Source organism: Pongo pygmaeus, chromosome 6 (assembly GCF_028885625.2).
Source record: "Pongo pygmaeus isolate AG05252 chromosome 6, NHGRI_mPonPyg2-v2.0_pri, whole genome shotgun sequence".
NCBI lineage: Eukaryota > Metazoa > Chordata > Mammalia > Primates > Hominidae > Pongo > Pongo pygmaeus.
The window spans coordinates 33448214-33468107 of record NC_072379.2 but is presented as its reverse complement, the minus strand read 5'-3'; the positions used below and the strand labels follow the sequence as shown (position 1 = coordinate 33468107).

Below are 19894 nucleotides of genomic sequence, written 5' to 3'. Positions count from 1 at the left end.
TGAGTACAATCTGCAGTCCAGAGTGAGAACTTGTGGTGCTTTCTCTGGGCCTGCCCATGGCATATACTTTCCTCCTTCTGAGCCCATAAAAACCCCGGACTCAGCCAGACTCAGATGTCAGGACTACCAACTGTGGAAAGGAGCTACCCACTTCAGGTCTCCTTGACTCTGTGAGATGACCTGCCTGCAGATAGGAGCTACTCACTCCAGTTCTCCTCTCTGCTGAGAGCTGGACCATCATCAGGACCACCTGCCTGTGGAAAGGAGCTACCCACTTCAGGTCTCCTGAGAGCTGTTCTGTTGCTCAATGAAGCTCCTCTCCACCTTGCTCACCCTCCAGTTGTCCACATATCTCATTCTTTCTGGATGTGGGACAAGAACTTAGGAACCTCCAAATGACAGGACTGTAAAAGCTGTAACACAAACAGGGCTGAAACATGCCCCCACCACTTGCCATATTGCAGGCGATGAGAATCCCAGACCTAGGGGTTCCCTTCAGAGATCCCAGACCTAGGGGTTCCCTGAGCTAGGGCTATGTCACCCTCTTTGGGGCTCTGTGGCTCCTGGCATCTCCAGGCTTCTGGGTACCATTGCATCCCCTCATCCAGAGGCAGATGCCTGCAGTGGAAGCCATGCACAGTACATCTGGTCCAGCTGCAGCCTCACATAGAGCTGCCACCTGTGCTGGCACCTGCAGCTGCCTGCCCCACCACAGCAAAAGCGTACCTGGCTGTCTGCAGTGGACAGACCCCATGCTCACTCACCCACACGCCTCTTCCTGCTCTACACCTCGCTTGCCCTTGGCAGGTGTGGGATACAGGATAGTAGTGTGAGCTGGACACAGCTACCAGTCTAAGTGGGTGGAACGAGCCCAGAAACTAATGCTCAGGCAGAAAGTGCCTCCAGCCACAGAGATTTCTGGCTGGTGAAGTGACTCCCTAAGGATCCCATGATAATAACAAAGCACTGGATCTCCTGTTAGGGGTTAGAGTTTTTCTTTTCCTGACCAGCAGGATTATCATGTGCCATGGATGCCTGTTTTCCATTTTTTATTCTTAATGGGAATTTTGTTGTAACTCTTCTATGTGTGCTCCAACACTGCAGAGACAGATAGGTTATCATTGAGCTTGAGACTGGCTCAAATCACAGATAATAGATTACAAACTGATGGTAATCTAGGTGACTTTTGATGTTACTTCTTCCTTAAAGATGTGAATATGTTCCATGTGGAGGGACTGAGATTGTTCATGGGCAACTTTTAACCTGTTTTCTGGACTATGACAGACAAATTGAAATGCAACTCCCATCACAATCCACTTTTCCCAAGTTTTTCTTGCAAATAAAAGTAACTATGTCATATACATCTATCAAGGGAGTTTTTGTGGGTGAGGTATGTATATATCTCTTTAAGAACAAAAAGCAAAACCCTACTAATAGTAATTTTTTTTTGGTCATTTTCCCAATCTCCTTCACCCAGCTTGGAGTTTTTTGTGATACTTGGAGAAGCCACAGGTATCTGCTAGCCATGCAGATGAAACATGGAACCAGTCAACCCTGGAATTCTGACCTCTGAATTTTTGACATAATGAACAAATAAACCCCTCTGTGTTTAGGTCATTTTGGACCAGTTTTCCTGTTATTTGAAAATGAGTACATTACTACATCATAAATGAGAAGTAGAAAAAATAAATCCACCCACTGGCAAAAGGAGATCATGCAGAGTCTTTTCTATCTCAGTTTGGATTTGGCAAGAAAAATATTCTTCAGTAAAAGTCCTTAAATGATGCTCTTTCTAAGAAATTTGATGTTCACGCTTTTAATACCTGCACAGCCCAGTCACTTTCAAGCAGATATTAGGGTAAAATGCAGTTGGAGGCTGGTTTTGCCACTGGAATACCTGAAAGAAATGTCCAATGCCAAACATAGGATTCTTCACGATAAGATCTTTTTCAAAGATGTGCTCATAATACAAAATTAGAAATTAAAATACAAGGACACATGCATTACAATGATGAAAATTAAATGGACCAAACAATAACAAATGGTGGTGAGAACCATGAGCAACTGATACTCTTGCACATTGTCTGTGAAATAGAAAATAGTACAGCTACTTGGGAAAACCATTTGGCAGTCTCTTATAACATTTAAAAAGGCCTGCACAAACATCCAGCAATTCAGTTGATAGGTGTTTACAAAAAATGAATTAAAGCAAATGTCCTTACAGAATTATATTAGAATGATCACAGTTTATTCACTTTAGCCAAATCTGGGTGTTATGAATAAGCATATTGAAGTGTACTCATACAATTGAATTAATACGTAGAAATTAAGGTAAAGAAAATATGGACACATGCAGCAACATGAATGAAGCTAAAAATTATGTTAAACAGAAACAAAGCAAAGACAAAAGAGTACGTGCTTAAGATGTATATTTATGTAAATCTCAAATACAGGCAAAACTAATGTATGGTAAAAGAAACCAAAACAGTACTTACCTCTGGGTAGCGGTTAATTGGGGCTGTTTGTAAAGAAAATTTCTTAAATAATGAAGGTTGCAGTTTTGCTGATTTATTTAAACTCAGAAAACTCTGTAAGTTCTATTCCTTTTACTGTGTGCAAATTATACATCCATTAAAAATGATCAAATGCACAAGCACACAGCACATGGGTCTAGTGCCAGCATGTCATGGGTAAACAGTGAGCAGGCAAAGTAACAACAGATTAGAATTTGGATAATTTAAGATAGTCAAACTGTAGATGAAAATTACAAAAACATCTGAAATGATTAAAGGCATTACAAAAGGAAATAATAAAAAGACATGAACAGTGAATAAGAAGCAGGCATATTTGAAAAAGAACCAAACAGAAGCCAAATGTCTGTCAAAACCAATAGCCTAAAAGTTTAGATCATGTACAACTTGAAGATGAGTTATTAAATTATAAGATAGAGATGCAGAAACTATCTAGAATGCACCACAGAAATATAAGATAGAAAATATGTAAAAGGATATAAACAGACACTTCTCAAAAGAAGACATTTATGCGGGCAACAGACGTATGAAAAAATGCTCATCATCACTGGCCATCAGAGAAATGCAAATCAAAACCACAATGAGATACCATCTCATGCCAGTTAGAAAGGTAATCATTAAAAAGTCAGGAAACAATAGATGTTGGAGAAGATGTGGAGAAATAGGAACACTTTTACACTGTTGATGGGAATGTAAATTAGTTCAATCATTGTGGAAGACAGTGTGGCGATTCCTCAAGGATCTAGAACTAGAAATACCATTTGACCCAGCAATCCCATTACTGGATGTATACCCAAAGGATTATAAATCATTCTATGATAAAGACACATGCACACGTATGTTTATTGTGGCACTATTCACAATAGCAAAGACTTGGAACCAATCCAAATGTCCATCAATGATAGACTGGATTAACAAAATGTGGCACATAATATGCCATGGAATACTATGCAGCCATAAAAAAGGATGAGTTCATGTCCTTTTTAGGGACATGAATGAAGCTAGAAACCATCATTCTCAGCAAACTGTTACAAGGGCAGAAAACCAAACACCACATGTTCTCACTCATAAGTGGGAGTTGAATAATGAGAACACATGCACACAGGGTGGGGAACATCACACACTGGGGCCAGTTGGCAGGTTGGGGACTGGGGGAGGGATAGCATTAGGAGAAATACCTAATGTAAATGATGAGTTGATGGGTGCAGCAAACCAACATGGCACATGTATACCTATGTAACAAACCTGTTGTGTACATGTACCCTAGAACTTAAAGTATAATAATAAAAAAAAGATAATATGTAAAAGAAGGGAGAAGATACATGTTTGACAGGTTGAGACAGTAAAACATATTCCTAATTTGAGAAAGATAAAGTAGAGTGACTGGAAGACAAGCAATATTTGAAGAGAGTGGCTGAGAATTCTTTTAACAGTTGAAGGATATGAATATTGATATTCAGGAAGCATTAAATTACCAAAACCATACGTATGAAGTAATCAAACAATAGGATGCTGAGTCATAGGATATGTTGTCAGCCTAATTGTTATTTTTGTACAGGCAATTTATAGTTTTTGGTGGTATTAAGATTGCCTTTTTTTTGAGATATGGAAGTGTCAAGTTGTGGATTTATTTTTTTAAATTCTGCTTGGACTCAATATGCCCCTTTTATATGAAGACTTACCTGCTTATGTATATATCAGCACTCAACAAAGTGATAATATACATTTTTAAAGCACCTATTTAGAAAAAATGAGCCTGTGTAGGTCTCAATGCATGTCAACAAATGTCTAAGAATATACAAAGAACGTATTTTCTAACCATAATTAATCATATTTAAAATAAAAAACTAAGTAGTAGTAAAGTAAATAAACAAGCAAAACTGGAAATTAAAAAAAATCTAAATAACTAATGGGTTTAAGAGAACATAATAATGAATATTACAAATTTTTAAAATTAACCAAAAAATAAAATATACCAAAAGCAAACTTATGGAGTTTATTTAACATGGTACTTGGAGGGGAAATATATTTACCTTAGGGTGTTCACCTAGAAACAAAGAAGAAATATATAATTTTGTTAAGTGTTCAATACAGGAATTCAGAAAAAGTAAGAAAAACTTTTTTTAATTGAAGGAAAAAATTAATTTAAATGTTGGAAAATAATGAAAAAACTGGCAAAATCAAACCTTAAGTTTCTGGAAAGAAACAAACATACAAAAAAAATACATGAACCATGAAGAAAAAATACATACATATAAAAATGTATTAATCATAGTAGAAAATGTAAAAACATAACAACATTGCTCAAATTTGAAACCTCAGCATAATAGATAATTTTTTAGAAGACATACATATTATTAAAAATATTATTAGATATACAGGACCTGAATATTATGGCAAGTATACTACTGCTTGTGTTTTCAGAGCACGTGCAATGTGCATCTGCATATCTTTCTTTTTTCGACTTGCTCTCTTCTCTTTGCTGAATTCTGTAATCTCCACAATATATCTTCCAATTCAGTAATCATTCATTTCAATTCTTTCAAATCAATTCTTTCTTCACCACTATCTATTGTTTAATCTACGCATTGAGCTTTTTTAATGACTACATTTTACATATTTAATGTTTCTCGTTAGCTGTATTTTAAACCTGACATTCTTTCTTTCTTTGTGATTATGTTGTCTAGCAGTTGATACAAAAGAGAAAGTGCAAGGTCTTCAACACGTTACTTCAGTACATGCATAACATAAATGGCACTGAGACAACCTTTAGTGCTTCTCAGCAAACACTGCCCTTGCCTCCTGTCCTCTTGGGTGCATTCATCTTTGCTTTGCTTTTCAAAAAATATAATGTTACCATACCAATGTTCATGTTATTTCAAAAGTTTTTCTTATACTATTTATGTAAAAAAAAGCATATATGTGTGTATATATATATATATCTTAAAATATTTTTTCAATATTATGCTTCTACCATACATCCATATTGTTTCACCTACACTATGAGTATTTCATATATACTACATGCCCATTCTATATTCCTAATCTAACTGATGAGCATTTGGGATATTTCCAACTTTTGCTGTCAAAATAGTGTTGCTATAAGCATTCATGTGCCCATTCCTTGAAAGTTATATGTAATGATTTGTATAGAAACTATATCTAGAGAAGTCAAATTGCTGCAGGATTCTAAGGAACACGCATGTTTATTTGCAAAATAAACTCTAATTTTTTTCCAAAGATATCAGCAAGTGCAACAGCAAGTGACTGCTCATCTCTTCAAATTTTTGCCAAAACATGCTATGACAAACCCTTAACTTTGCAAATCCAGTGTAATCATATTCTAGAGATTTAGAATGAATATTTTTTATTAAGTTAAGGAAGATATCCGTCTGTCTATCTATCTACATCATCATCATCTATCTATCATCTATCATGTCTCTATCTCCCTATCAATCATCCATGTATCTTTTTTAATACTATAAATGGATATAGTACTATGTTAAATAATCTTCTGCATCTAGTAACCTGAGGTCAAAAGTCTTCCAATTTGTCTATCTCTCTCTGTCTCTCTCACTGTCTCTCTCAACTGCCCTCACTCTCTTCCTCCTTGTCTGTCTTTCTCTATTGGAAAATATGCCTAGCTTTATATAATGCCATAGAAAAAAGGCCTAAATTTTTTTCTATAAATATTTTGGATTATCCTGGTTAAATTTGTTCCTAGGCATCATGTAACTTATGGCTACTATGATTGTTATTTTAAAAAGTTTAATTATCTAACTCCTGATTGTACATAAAAGTGCAGTTCATTCTTATATATTAATCCTCTATCTACACCTTTATATATTGCTATGTCTGCATCTTTTAATGAAATATAATATATTTTCTATAGATGCTCTTGAATTTTCATTGTAGAGAATTATATAATCAGCTATTTTCATTATGTTTATTTCTTTTAAAGCTCACCTCGTTATTTAAGACAAATTTACTGCATTGGCTAGGAAATTCTATAACATGTTTCAAGAAGCTGTGATAGTTGGCATCCTTGTCTTTTCCTTGATTTGTTAAATAATTATTTTTACAGGTAACCTATGAGAAAGATATGTTCTATAGGGTTGGATAGATTTTCAAATATATAGAACATGTTTTCAAGTTCAGGAAGTTCTCTTCTAGTCACTTAATTATTTTTAAATTTTACAATGAATGAGTGTTAATTTTCATCTTATAGTTACTCTACATATTATTAAAATAATCATATTAATTCATAAGTTGTGAATTACATCAATTTAATTAATGCTTATTCTGTTTTTCATCCACACATTTTTTAACAGCAGAAAATTAGCTATGTACATGATGATTTGTTTTATATGTTAATGTACTTGGTTTAATCATAAAATGTTTAGGATTTCTACATTTACGTTAATGAGTAAAATTGAATTGTATGTTCCTTTCTTTTTTTTTTTAAAGAGAAGGTAATTTTAATCACCCCATTTTCAGTGTGGTGAGTGAAGCACAGTAAAAATCAAGCAATTTATGGTAACCCTTATCACATTACTGATAATAATTCAGAAGTATTGCTTCCTAATTCTAGAGTCTCCTCTTTCTCATTGTGGTGATGTTTCCAGCTAACACAGGAGAGTCACATAAAATCCTGGCCGGGCGCAGTGGCTCATGCCTGTAATCCCAGCTCTTAGGGAGGCCGAGGCGGGCGGATCACGAGGTCAGGAGATTGAGACTAACCTGGCTAATACAGTGAAACCCCGTTGCTACTAAAAATACAAATAAATTAGCCGGGCCGGGTGGCGGGCACCTGTAGTCCCAGCTACTTAGGAGGCTGAGGCAGGAGAATGGCGTAAACCTGGGAGACGGAGCTTGCAGTGAGCCAAGACTGCGCCACTGCACTCCAGCCTGGGCGACAGAGTGAGACTCCGTCTCGAAGAAAAGAAAAAACAATCCTTAAGTACAACTTCTGATCTGGCACTTACATCCCATATTTTAAAAATTTCTAGTGTTATTTTTTTCTTTTTATTCATTTCTTTATTTATTTTATTATACTTTAAGTTCTAGGGTACATGTGCACAACGTGCAGGTTTGTTACATATGTATACATGTGCCATGTTCGTGTGCTGCACCCATTAACTCATCATTTACATTAGGTATATCTCCTAATGCTATCCCTCCCCCCTTCCCCCAACCCACAACAGGCCCCGGTGTGTGATGTTCCCCTTCCTGTGTCCATGTGTTCTCATTGTTCAATTCCCACCTATGAGTGAGAATATGCGGTGTTTGGTTTTTTGTCCTTGCGATAGTTTGCTGAGAATGATGGTTTCCAGCTTCATTCATGTCCCTAAAAAGGACATGAACTCATCCTTTTTTATGGCTGCATAGTATTCCATGGTGTATATGTGCCACATTTTGTTAATCCAGTGTATCATTGTTGGACATTTGAGTTGGTTCCAAGTCTTTGCTATTGTGAATAGTGCCACTATAAACATACATGTGCATGTGTCTTTATAGCAGCATGATTTATAATCCTTTGGGTATATACTCAGTAATGGGATTGCTGGGTCAAATGGTATTTCTAGTTCTAGATCCTTGAGGAATCACCACACTGACTTCCACAATGGTTGAACTAGTTTACAGTCCCACCAACAGTGTAAAAGTGTTCCTATTTCTCCACATCCTCTCCAGCACCTGTTGTTTCCTGACTTTTTAATGATCGCCATTCTAACTGGTGTGAGATGGTATCTCATTGTGGTTTTGATTTGCATTTCCCTGATGACCAGTGATGATGAGCCTTTCTTCATGTGTCTTTTGGCTGCATAAATGTCTTCTTTTGAGAAGTGTCTGTTCATATCCTTCGCCCACTTTTTGATGGCGTTTGTTTTTTTTCTTGTAAATTTGTTTGAGTTCTTTACAGATTCTGGATATTAGCCTTTTGTCAGATGAGTGGATTGCAAAAATTTTCTCCCATTCTGTAGGTTGCCTGTTTGCTCTGATGGTAGTTTCTTTTGCTGTGCTGAAGCTCTTTAGTTTACTTAGATCCCATTTATCAATTTTGGCTTTCGTTGCCATTGCTTTTGGTGTTTTACACATGAAGTCCTTGCCCATGCCTGTGTCCTGAATGGTGTTGCCTAGGTTTTCTTCTAGGGTTTTTATGGTTTTAGGTATAACATTTAAGTCTTTAATCCATCTTGAATTAATTTTTGTATAAGGTGTAAGGAAGGGATCCAGTTTCAGCTTTCTCCATATGGCTAGCCAGTTTTCCCAGCACCATTTAGTAAATAGGGAATCGTTTCCCCATTTCTTGTTTTTGTCAGGTTTGTCAAAGATCAGATGGTTGTAGATGTGTGGTATTATTTCTGAGGGTGTGTATTCCTTTCTTACATGAGTCATATCTCTTTTATATGTTTAGGTTACATTAGCTTCATAGGAAGAGTTGGAATGTAAATTATCTTTTTTTAGTCTGGTATTATAAGATATTTAAATCACTGGTTGAAATTTTAAAATATAGGATTCTTCAGATATTTATGAATCATTCATGAGAAGTTACATGGTTAATTTTATATAGATGGTTTATTATATATAAATTTTCAAGTTTATAAATTAATTTCGTAATTGGAATTTTCTAATTAACTTTATAATCTGCTTTATCCTTAACCGTATTCCTATTTTAATTTTTATTTGTGCCTTCTTCCCTTTTAATTTATCTCTGATTAAATTTGCCAGTGTTATTTTATTTCTTTATACTTTTCATTCATTCATTTAAAAGTATTTATATGCATTTTGAATTAGAGTTATCAAATAATAAACTTCTGACTTTCCATGCTTTCTATTGTAGGTTTATAGTCTATTTCTGCAAATATTTTATTTATTTTCTTGCTCCTATATTCTCCATTCCATTTCTTTGTGCTCGAGTAGGTTTCTGGGCTCGTTTATTTTCAGATTTTATTGTTTTCTGATAAAAAAATATTTACAGAATATACTTTACTCTTTCAATAGTAGTTTCATTGCTACCAGAATTGCTAGAATTCTACTAGAATTGATATGTAGTGTTTTGTTTATTACTCATTTCTGAGAAATATTTAGTTTTCCAATATGCCATCTTCTTTTTTTCATAAATTATTTACAGCATGTTTTTAAATCTTCATTTTTAAAATCTTTAGTATACATGTGTGGATATAAACATTTAAGTATTACATTAAATCTCAACTGTACATATAAAGGTTATATGTAAAAAAGCATATTTTTAAAAGGCTCACTAGAAATTATTTTTAATCTTCAACTTATTGTCTTTTACTATATGTTATTTTCTAATAGATGATATAATCTTCCTTATTTAAGGAAGACTCATCTGAATTTTTCTCATTTTATTTTTTATTATGTAAATTCGTTTAAGTGGACTAATACCTCTTAAGTCCTTAATATTTTCTCTTTTATACTGAATTTTGGGTAGATTACAGCTATTAAAATGAGTCCAATCATTCTAGAATTTACTTTACATTATGTGGTAAACAGTAAAACCCCTAGAAAGCCATCACCACTAAATTTATTACAAATGATTTACCATGCCTCACTCTGGAACAAAGTTGGCAATAGACTTAATATAGTGATTTTTTACCTCTTATCGATCAATCAATACCACCCAAAAGCCTATGTTAGTATGAACAGAAATATCATCTTTTTTTTTTTTTAACTAAACAATCAGTTATGTTCATACCCCAACAGGTAGTATACTTTTAATTCCACAGAATCTATACCTTGACATCATAGATGGTTTGGTCTTGGATTATTTTTATTAGTGCTATTCGTTTATCTTCTATACCAGAAGAAATATCTCATTTTAATTTGCACTGCTTTAGGGGTCCACCAAGATACTTTATCAACGAAACATGATTCCAAATAAGACATTGAACTAACCTACAGGATGGAGCTTTTTAGTGCTGATGTAGGATATATTCTTCAATTTTCTAGTAATTTTGACTTTGGTGTTGTAAAATCTACTTTTCCTTCTAATGACGATGAAATGACAGGTGCAGATGCTTCTTCAATTTTCAATTCATTATATTAAAATAAGTTATCCACTTTGAAAACTATTTCTCGTTGACATGAAAGAAGACATCCGTCTGTTTAACATTATTGTGGAAGGCATGGAGCCTTGCTCATTGAAGTCCAAGACAATTTCATTTTATTTTCATTATTTATGATACATTTTTTGAATATTTAAGACAGGCTCTTGATCTTGGAGTTTTGCTAAAATTTAAAATGCAGAGGGAAATGTGGGTTGCTCTCTATGGAACAAAACCATAATGCATGTTCTTACTTCATTCTCAGATAAAATCTGAAGGTGAGAAAAGAGCAACTAGCACTGTGATCCCACCTTTCCTTCAGGTGCACCATCAACTTTATTGTACTTAATCCTTATTATAGCCATTTTAGAGTGGTACATTAGTATCTTCAAGATTGGAAAAATATTGAGAAAAGTTAACCGTCCTATCCAATTCACAAGACTAATAAGTGGTGGAACTGTTATTTGAAGCAATACTTTCCATGTTTCAAGTCTGTATCCTTCTTTAAAAATTCTGCCTTTAAGCCAGGTGTGGTGACTCATGCCTGTAATCCCAACACTTTGGGTGGCCGAGGTAGGTGGATCGCTTAAGGTCAGGAGTTCGAGACCAGCCTGGTCAACATGGTGAAACCCTGTCTCTACTAAAAACACAAAAAATTAGTTGGGCGTGGTGGCACACACCTGTGGTCGCAGCTACTCAGGAGGCTGAAGCAGGAGAATCACTTGAACCCAGGGAGTGGAGGTTGCAGTGAGCCAAGATTGTGCCACTGCACTCCAGCCTGGGTGACACAGCAAGACTCAGCCAAAAAAAAAAAAAAAAAAAAAAGCCTTTCTTTCACTCAGAGTCTAAGAATGTATATTTTTGTTGCTCTTAGTGTGCATTAAAATTAATTCTAAAACTGCCATGAGATTCCTGCCTTTCTCAGAAAAATCTGATGGGGAAGTTTAGAACAGCTTCCCGCCTATGAGAAATAATGGATTCACCTTCCTTGTGTAAGATTTGTTGCTGACTCCTCTCTTTAAGCATTTCAGTGGCTTCTTAGAAGCCACAAAATTATAGCTTTTAAATTGCCAATGCCACATTAAAAGAATCAGTAGTTCTGGAAATGGCATGCCAACGTTTTCCCAATAATTATTGATAATTATTTTATTATTGAAATTGTTTTCTTTGGAAAGATATGAGCCTGTGATTCAATTTAATTATTAGGAAGAGTTTTTTTCAAGTGTATGCACACACACATGGAAACATATACACATGAATAATATTTACATATACTATGTCTCTCATTTTACTATGTAGTGATTATTTGATAAAATAATATTCTACCTGGTGCAGATTTTATTGAGATTGCTTCACTTACTCCCACATCAGAAATTTTCTCTTGAAGTACTCAAAGTATTGAAAATTTCTTTAGACGTTGCCCCAAAATTACTCAAGCTAACTAATCTGTAGATTTGTAGCAAGCACATTTCCTTTTTTAAAAAAAAATCACCATTTTCATTTTCTAGTATTCTAATACGTTACAAATTCTCTTTAATTCCTTAAAATCCATCAGTCTCACAATCTCACTTGAGTTTATCTGAAAGGGCCCTTCTTATTATTGAAAAGTGATGTATCCTGATCCAAAGGCATTGACTGATTTAACATAGAACAATCCTCTTGAGTTTTCTTAGAATCAGAGTCACTCAAGTTGTGAAGCCACTTCCAATGTCAGCTGCTATCTACAAAGTTTGAAGTCCTTCCACCAGGAAAATAGGGGCTCTTAGGTTATGGACAACACACTGCTTCAATTCATGGGCTCAAATTAATAAAAGAACTTTCCTTATGTGGAACAGAAATCTATCTGCAGGAGCACTCAACATGCTATTACTCTTATCCTTTATAAAATAAAGCTATCCCTATGTCTTCACGAATGCCTTTTCATTTTTGAAGCCAAAATTTGTTTCCTAAATAAGAAAACTCAAGTGCTATTTTTGTATCCTTAAAAATAAAATAATTCTTTTTCAATCTTATTCCTGAAAACATGACTTTATTTCTGCAATTCTCTTCTTCCCTCCTTCTCAATAGGGATTCCCTTATACCTATATGCTATTTCTGGAGTTCTCAGGTTTTGGCATTTTCGAATGAGTGTAATATTTTCTATATAATAATATTTAGCACTAATACATGGTATCATTTGAGATATTTTTTTCTAAACTTTATGCTTTGTTGTATACATAATATCTATTTTAACTTTTGCAGCATTCCTCTGAGTAACCTTTATTACCACTACATCTAACTAAAAAGGAGAAATTAGAACATGGAGCAGAATGATCTGTAATGTATGACAAATGTATCTTCATAATAGCCTAAGGGTTAGGCTACAATTTACATTTTTGGACTCCCTGTACTGTGGCAGCCAGGACACCAAATCTTTCTACCACCAGCTCTATCCAACTCTGGATAATTTAGGACTCAGCAGTACAGGCACTCCAGCTCTGTCCACACCTATGCCAACAGCTCCCTTGATCTATGGATCTGTAATTGGTACTGCGGTCCAACCTAGGTTAAATGGATCTGGAAGAAGTTTCATATCAGCTCTGGAATGAGCTTGGAGTCTTTTAGTTATGACATTTTGGGGACATGTTTAGACAAGAGAATGTACTTTGTATAGGTCTGAAAATTACTTAGAAAATTTCCTAGATTCAGAAGATATGTCATTTTAAAGACAAAGGTCTTTTAAATAGCTTAGTGCTTAGTGCCCACATCACAATAATGTAAGCAAATTTGGAAGATATTTGGCCAACAATCTGCTTAAGAGTAGTTTCTTTTGAAAAGGCTTTATGAAGGTTGCCATTTTAGGACTAAATTTTAATGGAATATGAAAGTATGAACTCTTCCCTTTTATCAGAATAATCTTAAAATCACTAGGAGGTTAAAAATAATTCAGTGAAAAAAAAACAGTCGTAACAAAGCTTGTCAGGGCATAGAATCTAGCATCTCTAAGAAAGGCTAAACTGATTTGGTGGATAGGATTCAGGACTCTGGCATACTCGACAGCAAGCATTGCTTCTTCTCCTTCGCAGGGATGGACATAGAACTACTCTAGGAACTTCCTCAAACACTGCTGAGGATTTCATGGCTGAAAGCCAAATATTCAGTTATTTAATAACACTGATTTCTTAGCTAGGGTTAAATCCTGTGGGTTGATGATTGGAGTCAGCATTTTCTCTTTTGGTTTCTAAATTGTGTTTTTGTTATTTCTCTCTCTGAATTTAGTCCCCCTGGGATTACAAGAGTGTTGAAGAAATATTGTGACACATCAGAACACCGCGAAATACATAGACACTTTCAAATCATGGAAGACTCTCAAGGTAAGACACCTACTTGGTAGGATAGTCTTCTTGTCCACCTTGCATCCCACAAGCTAATTTTCACTGGACCATCTACTATAACTTTGGAGGAATAGTTGTCAAAGATGGCAGGGCTATGTTTTCCAGGAGCTACATCAGTTGTTGCTGATCATCAACAGAATTTTACCACTAAGATCACACACTTCGTTGTCTCCATCATCAGGTGTAGATTGCTGGGGCCACTGGTCATACCATTTAGCCCTGACTTGACCAGAAGCAAAAGCCATGAAGCAGCCAATACAGAATTCTGGAGAAAAAATGGAGAAAATAAAGAAAATAGCTGTGAATATTAGAACATTGAAAAGCATGCCTAGAAAACAAATAATGAGAAACTTATTGAAATCATAAAATGATAGTAATAATTGCACGGTAACCTTGATATCTCAAGCATGCAAAACATAAATAAAAAGAGAGTTGGGAATCTCAAACTTTAATTTTCAGGTCCAGGTCTCTTGTAGCAACATGGATTGTTGAGATCTACCAAAAGAAATGTTGACTCAGTAGGTCTTGCATGGATGCAGGAATGGGGTTTCCAAGCATCCTGAGTCACCATGACACAAGTGGTCCCGATCATACTCTGACAAACAATGAAGATGTGATTGGAGTTTGGTGGTGAAACATAAGACCAGCAGATATATGGAGGGCATATCAGTCACTTCACTCACCCTATTTCAAGTGACTGTCTCTTCTCATAAATGACCTTCTCCTCTTTGTGTGCCAGGGCAACTGCTCTGTGGAAATGGGGGACAGTGGGCATCCTATTTGTGTGGACTTCTCCTTGCACAGTTCTTGAGCTCCATGGGCAGAGGCTGCTCTGGTCTGCTCTCTGGGCCTCAGTCAAGTGTGACCAGTGCAGCCTTACATCCCGAGCCAAGCAGCTCTCTTGGGGATGCTGCTGGTTCAATATATGTTGGCCTCAACTTTGCAAGACCTGGCTATATATCCTGGGAATAGTAAAGCATCTTCTGTTGAAGAAGTCCTCTGAACCAGGTGGAACTTACATACTATAAAACCTGATATGCACTATTTTCTTCCTAATTATTTTCCAGATATGCTGCATTTGGGGTATTGATTTTGTTTTTCAAAGCGACAAAAAAATTAAGATGACAGTGATTTGCCAAGCACTTTAATTTTGTTGTTGTTGTTTGTTTGTTGTTGTTGTTTTTGTTTTGTTTTGTTTTGAGACAGACTCTCGCTCTGTCACCCAGGCTGGAGTGCAATGATGTGATCTGGGCTCACTACAACCTCTGCCTCCTGGGTTCAAGTGATTCTCCCTCCTCTACCTCCCAAGTAGCTGGGATTACAGGCGCATATCACCATGCCTGGCTAATTTTTGTATTTTTAGTAGAGACAAGATTTCACCATGTTGGCCAGCTGCTCTTGAACTCCAGACCTCAAGAGATCCACCCACCTCAGCCTCCCGAAGTGCTGGGATTATAGGTATGAGCCACCATGCCCAGACTAAATTTTTGTTTTCATTTTTATAGTTATAAAAAATATTACTACACTGTTGTAGAACAAGTGTCACTTGCATCATACTTTATGGAATGTATTGTGGTGTTCCTAGTGACCTAACATAGTCTTTGCAAAAAGAAAAAAGAAACAATGTAAGTAATTTTGAATTAAACATACTCTTGCCATCAAATTAATACCATTTGTAACAGGAGGGCCTCATAGAACATCTCCCAAGCTATTGGTTTTCTCAGAATGCCTCCTGAACTCTTATTTCAAACATGATAGAATGTTAGAAAGTCTGAATATGCTTTTCAACCAGTGTTGATATAGGGAGACTTATAGGCAATACACACTTTTCAAGGCATTTTAAACAAAAATCACATGTAGTCATACGAAAGAGTAAACCTGGACGCCAAACCTTTACAACCATATACAAGATTTAACCCAAAATGCATCAAACACCTAAGTTTAAGATCTAAAATGATAAAACTCTTAGAAAACAATATGGGAAGTAATCTTCAGAACATTTGATTCAGAGTCTTTTTTTTTAATTAGATATGACACTTAAAACACTGAAACAAAAAATTAATTAAATTGGACTTTCTAATTTTTTTTTTTAAAAAACCCTTCTGCTTATCATGGGATGCTATCAAAAGAGTGAAGAGACATTCCGCAAATAGGAGAAAGTATTTGCAAACCATATACAAATGACATGGAATTAATATCCAGAATATAGATGGAACTCCTACAACTCAAGAATAACAACAAAAAAAATGACTTAAAAATGAGCAAGAGACTGAATAGACATGACAATAAATACATAAAAATATGTTCAACATCACTAGTTATTAGAAAATTAGAGATCAAAACCATAATAAAAGACTACTTCACATCTATTAGAATGACTATTACTTAAAAAATATAGAAAATCAGTGTTGGTGGGGATGTGGAGAAATTGGAATCCTGCTGTGTTGGCTGGTAGCAATGTCAAATGGGGCAGCTGCTGCAATTTGGTGTTTTCTCAAAAACTTAAACACAGAATTGCTATGAAATCCAGTGGTTTCACTTCTAGGTGTACAGTGGAAAGAATTGAAAACAAGCATTCACACAAACATGTGTACACTCGTGTTCATAGCAGCATTGTTCACAGTAGCCAAAGAGTGGAGGCAGCCCAGGTTTCCTTCAGCAGACAGTTAGATGGATAGATGCAGTGTGATATATGCATGCAATGAATACTTTTTCCTTTTAAAAGTAGTGATGTTCTGATACATGCTACAATATCGATGAATTTTGAGAACATTGTGCTGGGTAAAATAAGTTATGCACAAAAGCGTCTGTTTTGTATGGTTTGACTTCTTTCAGCGCCTAGATTGGGTGAATTCCTGGAGACAGAAGAGGAATGGAGGTTGCAGGGACCAAGGGAAAGGGGAAAGGGGAGTTATCATTCGTTGGTGGGGGCTTTTGTTTGGGATGTGAAAGTGTTCTGGAGATGGATGGTGGTGGTGATTGTGCAACATTGTGGGTGTGTTTGGTGTCACTGAATTGTACACTTGAAAATGGTTAGGATTCTAAATTTTATGTTGTTTTACCAAACTAAAAGCAAAAATGTCAGAAAACTTACATTGATATTCTGAATATGATTCATGGAACATCACAATCTCACCTAGATACTAAAAAAAAAAATGTGTGCACCAAGTGCAGGCAAATAGAAAATGTTTGTGGACAGTGACTTTCACTAGGAGAGGCTTTGCTGTGCCCACTTATTAAGAGCCATTCTCTACTGTTTACTGCACTAGTCCTAAAGCTGCTTCCTCTATGATTTTCTGACAGAGCCCTTGTTTTTGCCCAGTATTATAAACTGAGTTACATAAAGGCAGAGCAAATGCTAAAGGAAACTGTCCAGAAGGAAGGACAGTAGTAAGTGGAGAGATGTTATTGCAAACAAGCACCTGGTAACAGCTGTGTTAATTGGTAAGTGAAAAGGAGCTCATAGGCAAAGCCTGTTACACCCCAGCATGGCAGCTTGCTGCTTAGATGTGGGCTTTTTCTGTTTTTGTTGTGCCACTTACTGTTAACTGGTTGTGTGTTTCTAACATTTCTCATTTCAATTTATGGAAAATTGTTACCCAATTCCCAGTTTTATGCAGAACATCTGATTAGCAGGATCAAATGGTCAACATTAAGCATGTGTGTATTATTTTCAACCATCTCCCTGCTCCAAAAATCCACTTAATATATTGTCCTGGGATAGAGGATGTACCAGCTATTAAACTGATAAAAACAGATTCTACACTTGATCTTAGCCAAAAGACCTAGAAGGGATTCTCTCCTTTAATCTCTTGCACCTCAGATCCTTTAATCTCTTGCTCCTCAGATCCTTTAATCTCTTGCTCCTCAGACTTGGTAGGAGAAATTTTGTCTTAACGTTCCTTAGCTTTGCTGAAGCAAGTCTTACACATGCATTCTTCATTAGCCTTATATTCATTATATTCTGATCCTGTTTTTTATGCGTAAAAAAGAGAGGTAGGTTCTAAATAGTTTGTTTTCAACTCATTTTTCTAATAATCAATTCTATCAATTCAATTCTCTCCAAAATCATTTGGTAAGAATTTGAGGCAATGAACTGGAACAAAAATGAACTTCAGTATTTCAAAAGAAATTTAATATGAATTTGCTCTAATCTATGCCCATTTTTGGACTTACTCCCCTTTGCTTTTTGGAAATTCTCTATGTTAGCACACAGCACATTTTGCTCCAAAGGTTTGCATACCTAAAATTCAACCTGGAATGCCAGTTATTTCTTTTCGGAAAAGGCTTATTTGTGTTTATTTAACTGACTCTGGTCAGTGATAGCCTAATTAACTCTAAATTTTGTTCTCTCCTTCTTTTTTTACCTTCAGGATGATTCTGTGGGAAACAAAACAACAATATCTAAGTTTCAGGGGGAAAAATGTAGGGTGTGTCAATAGCTGAATGTGTATCTGTCATTGTCCAAGTCTCTGATATTCTGTAGTGCACGTCTAGATCTATGTTGACATGCTTAAATTCTTTTGTTTCCCTTTTATTCATAAATGACATTCTGATTTGGCTCATTCATATCATATAACTAAGTTTGGAAGAGATATTCACATTGTTAGATATTAAGGGAGATCTATGATGACTCCTAACATCCTCCCTTATTTTAGGCCAAAGTTTACACTATCAAGTACATTATTTACAATGTGCCTTTTTGGCTGTTTCCTTATTTAATTGAAGATACATATTTTAGTATCTTAGTTGTTTCGTGCCGCTCTAACAAAATTCCTTATATTGGATAAATTATAAGTAATAGAAATCTATTGCTTATAATTCTGGAGGCTGAGAAGTTCAAGATCAAGGTGCCAGCGGATCTGGTGTCCAATGAGAGCTCCCTGCTTCACAGATGGTGCCTTGTTCCTGCATCCTCACATGGCAGAAAGAGTGAATGTTGTGTCCTCACATGGCTGGAGTGCGAAAAGTACCAAACTTGCTCCATTGCACCCTTTTATGGGAGCACTACTCTCATCCCGAGTGCAGAGCATTTATGGGCTAATCACCTTCTAAAGGCCTCACTTTTAATACCATTGCATTGAGGATTAAGTTGCAACATGAATTTTGAAAAGGACACAAATATTCACAGTGATGTATTTTTGTTTTGGTGATTTTTAAGAGAAGGAGGTTATAGGTAAAAACGGTTTGATTTGTTCAACCTTCCTTGAAAGTATTGAATTTTTTAATGAAGTGTTTGCAAAGAGTAGCACATGAATAGTTATGCAGAAGCAAATTCTTGATGTTTTTTTTCTCTAGAATTCACAAAATTGTGACTAAGGCCTTAACCCCTCCACAGCCTGGTTCATCTTTCAATTTCATTTAAGATGGATTGTATGGAAATATGAATGAGCAATGTCCATGTCACCTTTTAGTTTTACAAAAGTTGGGCAGCTAACCTCACATCTGCTCATTGACTATGTTACTTGTGGAGTTTATCATATCTACATGCAGAGAAAATTTACTACTGCTGACCTGTGTAATCACTAATTCCAACAAAGGGAAGACTGGTCAATGAAGAGGTGAGAAATGCATAGAAAGCTGCCTTCTTTCCTCTGCCTCCAGCAGCCTGTGTAACAGCCAAGTTGTTAATATGAAGGGAAATGGTAAAATCCCTGCAGTCTCTGCATTATGGTGAGAGTGAGCAGAGGGCGATCTTGGAGGCTGGTGTGAAAGGACTTTGTAATAAGTCAATGAGAAGCTTAACTGCATGGGAAAGGCACAGAATAAATTTTTAAATTTGCTTATTTCTTTTTCAAGCTGTTAATTTCATTTTTACCCTTTCTGTGCTTTAAAAAAAAGGGCTGATTACTTACTTTAATCTGTCTTTCCATTTAAATCTCTTTGTATATTCTCTTGAAAATCTTTCTTTTAAAGTGGT

At 35.7% G+C, this 19894-nt stretch overlaps 1 protein-coding gene and 1 non-coding gene across 2 annotated transcripts in view; one reads left to right on the top strand and one right to left on the bottom strand.

The window, feature by feature from the left end:
• LOC129041510 (uncharacterized) overlaps positions 1-14946 on the top strand; it is a 38368-nt gene extending 23422 nt beyond the window's left edge. Inside the window, exons 2-3 of the mRNA XM_054497051.1 lie at positions 13856-13953; positions 14714-14946. Of these exons, the coding sequence (XP_054353026.1) occupies positions 13856-13953; positions 14714-14946 (331 nt within the window). The remainder of the gene's footprint in view (positions 1-13855; positions 13954-14713) is intronic.
• Positions 14947-17581: 2635 nt separating this feature from the next.
• LOC129041890 (U2 spliceosomal RNA) lies at positions 17582-17770 on the bottom strand. Its single transcript, XR_008504002.1, has one exon. It is a non-coding gene; the product is annotated as a U2 spliceosomal RNA (small nuclear RNA).
• Between the last annotated feature and the right edge of the window lie 2124 nt (positions 17771-19894).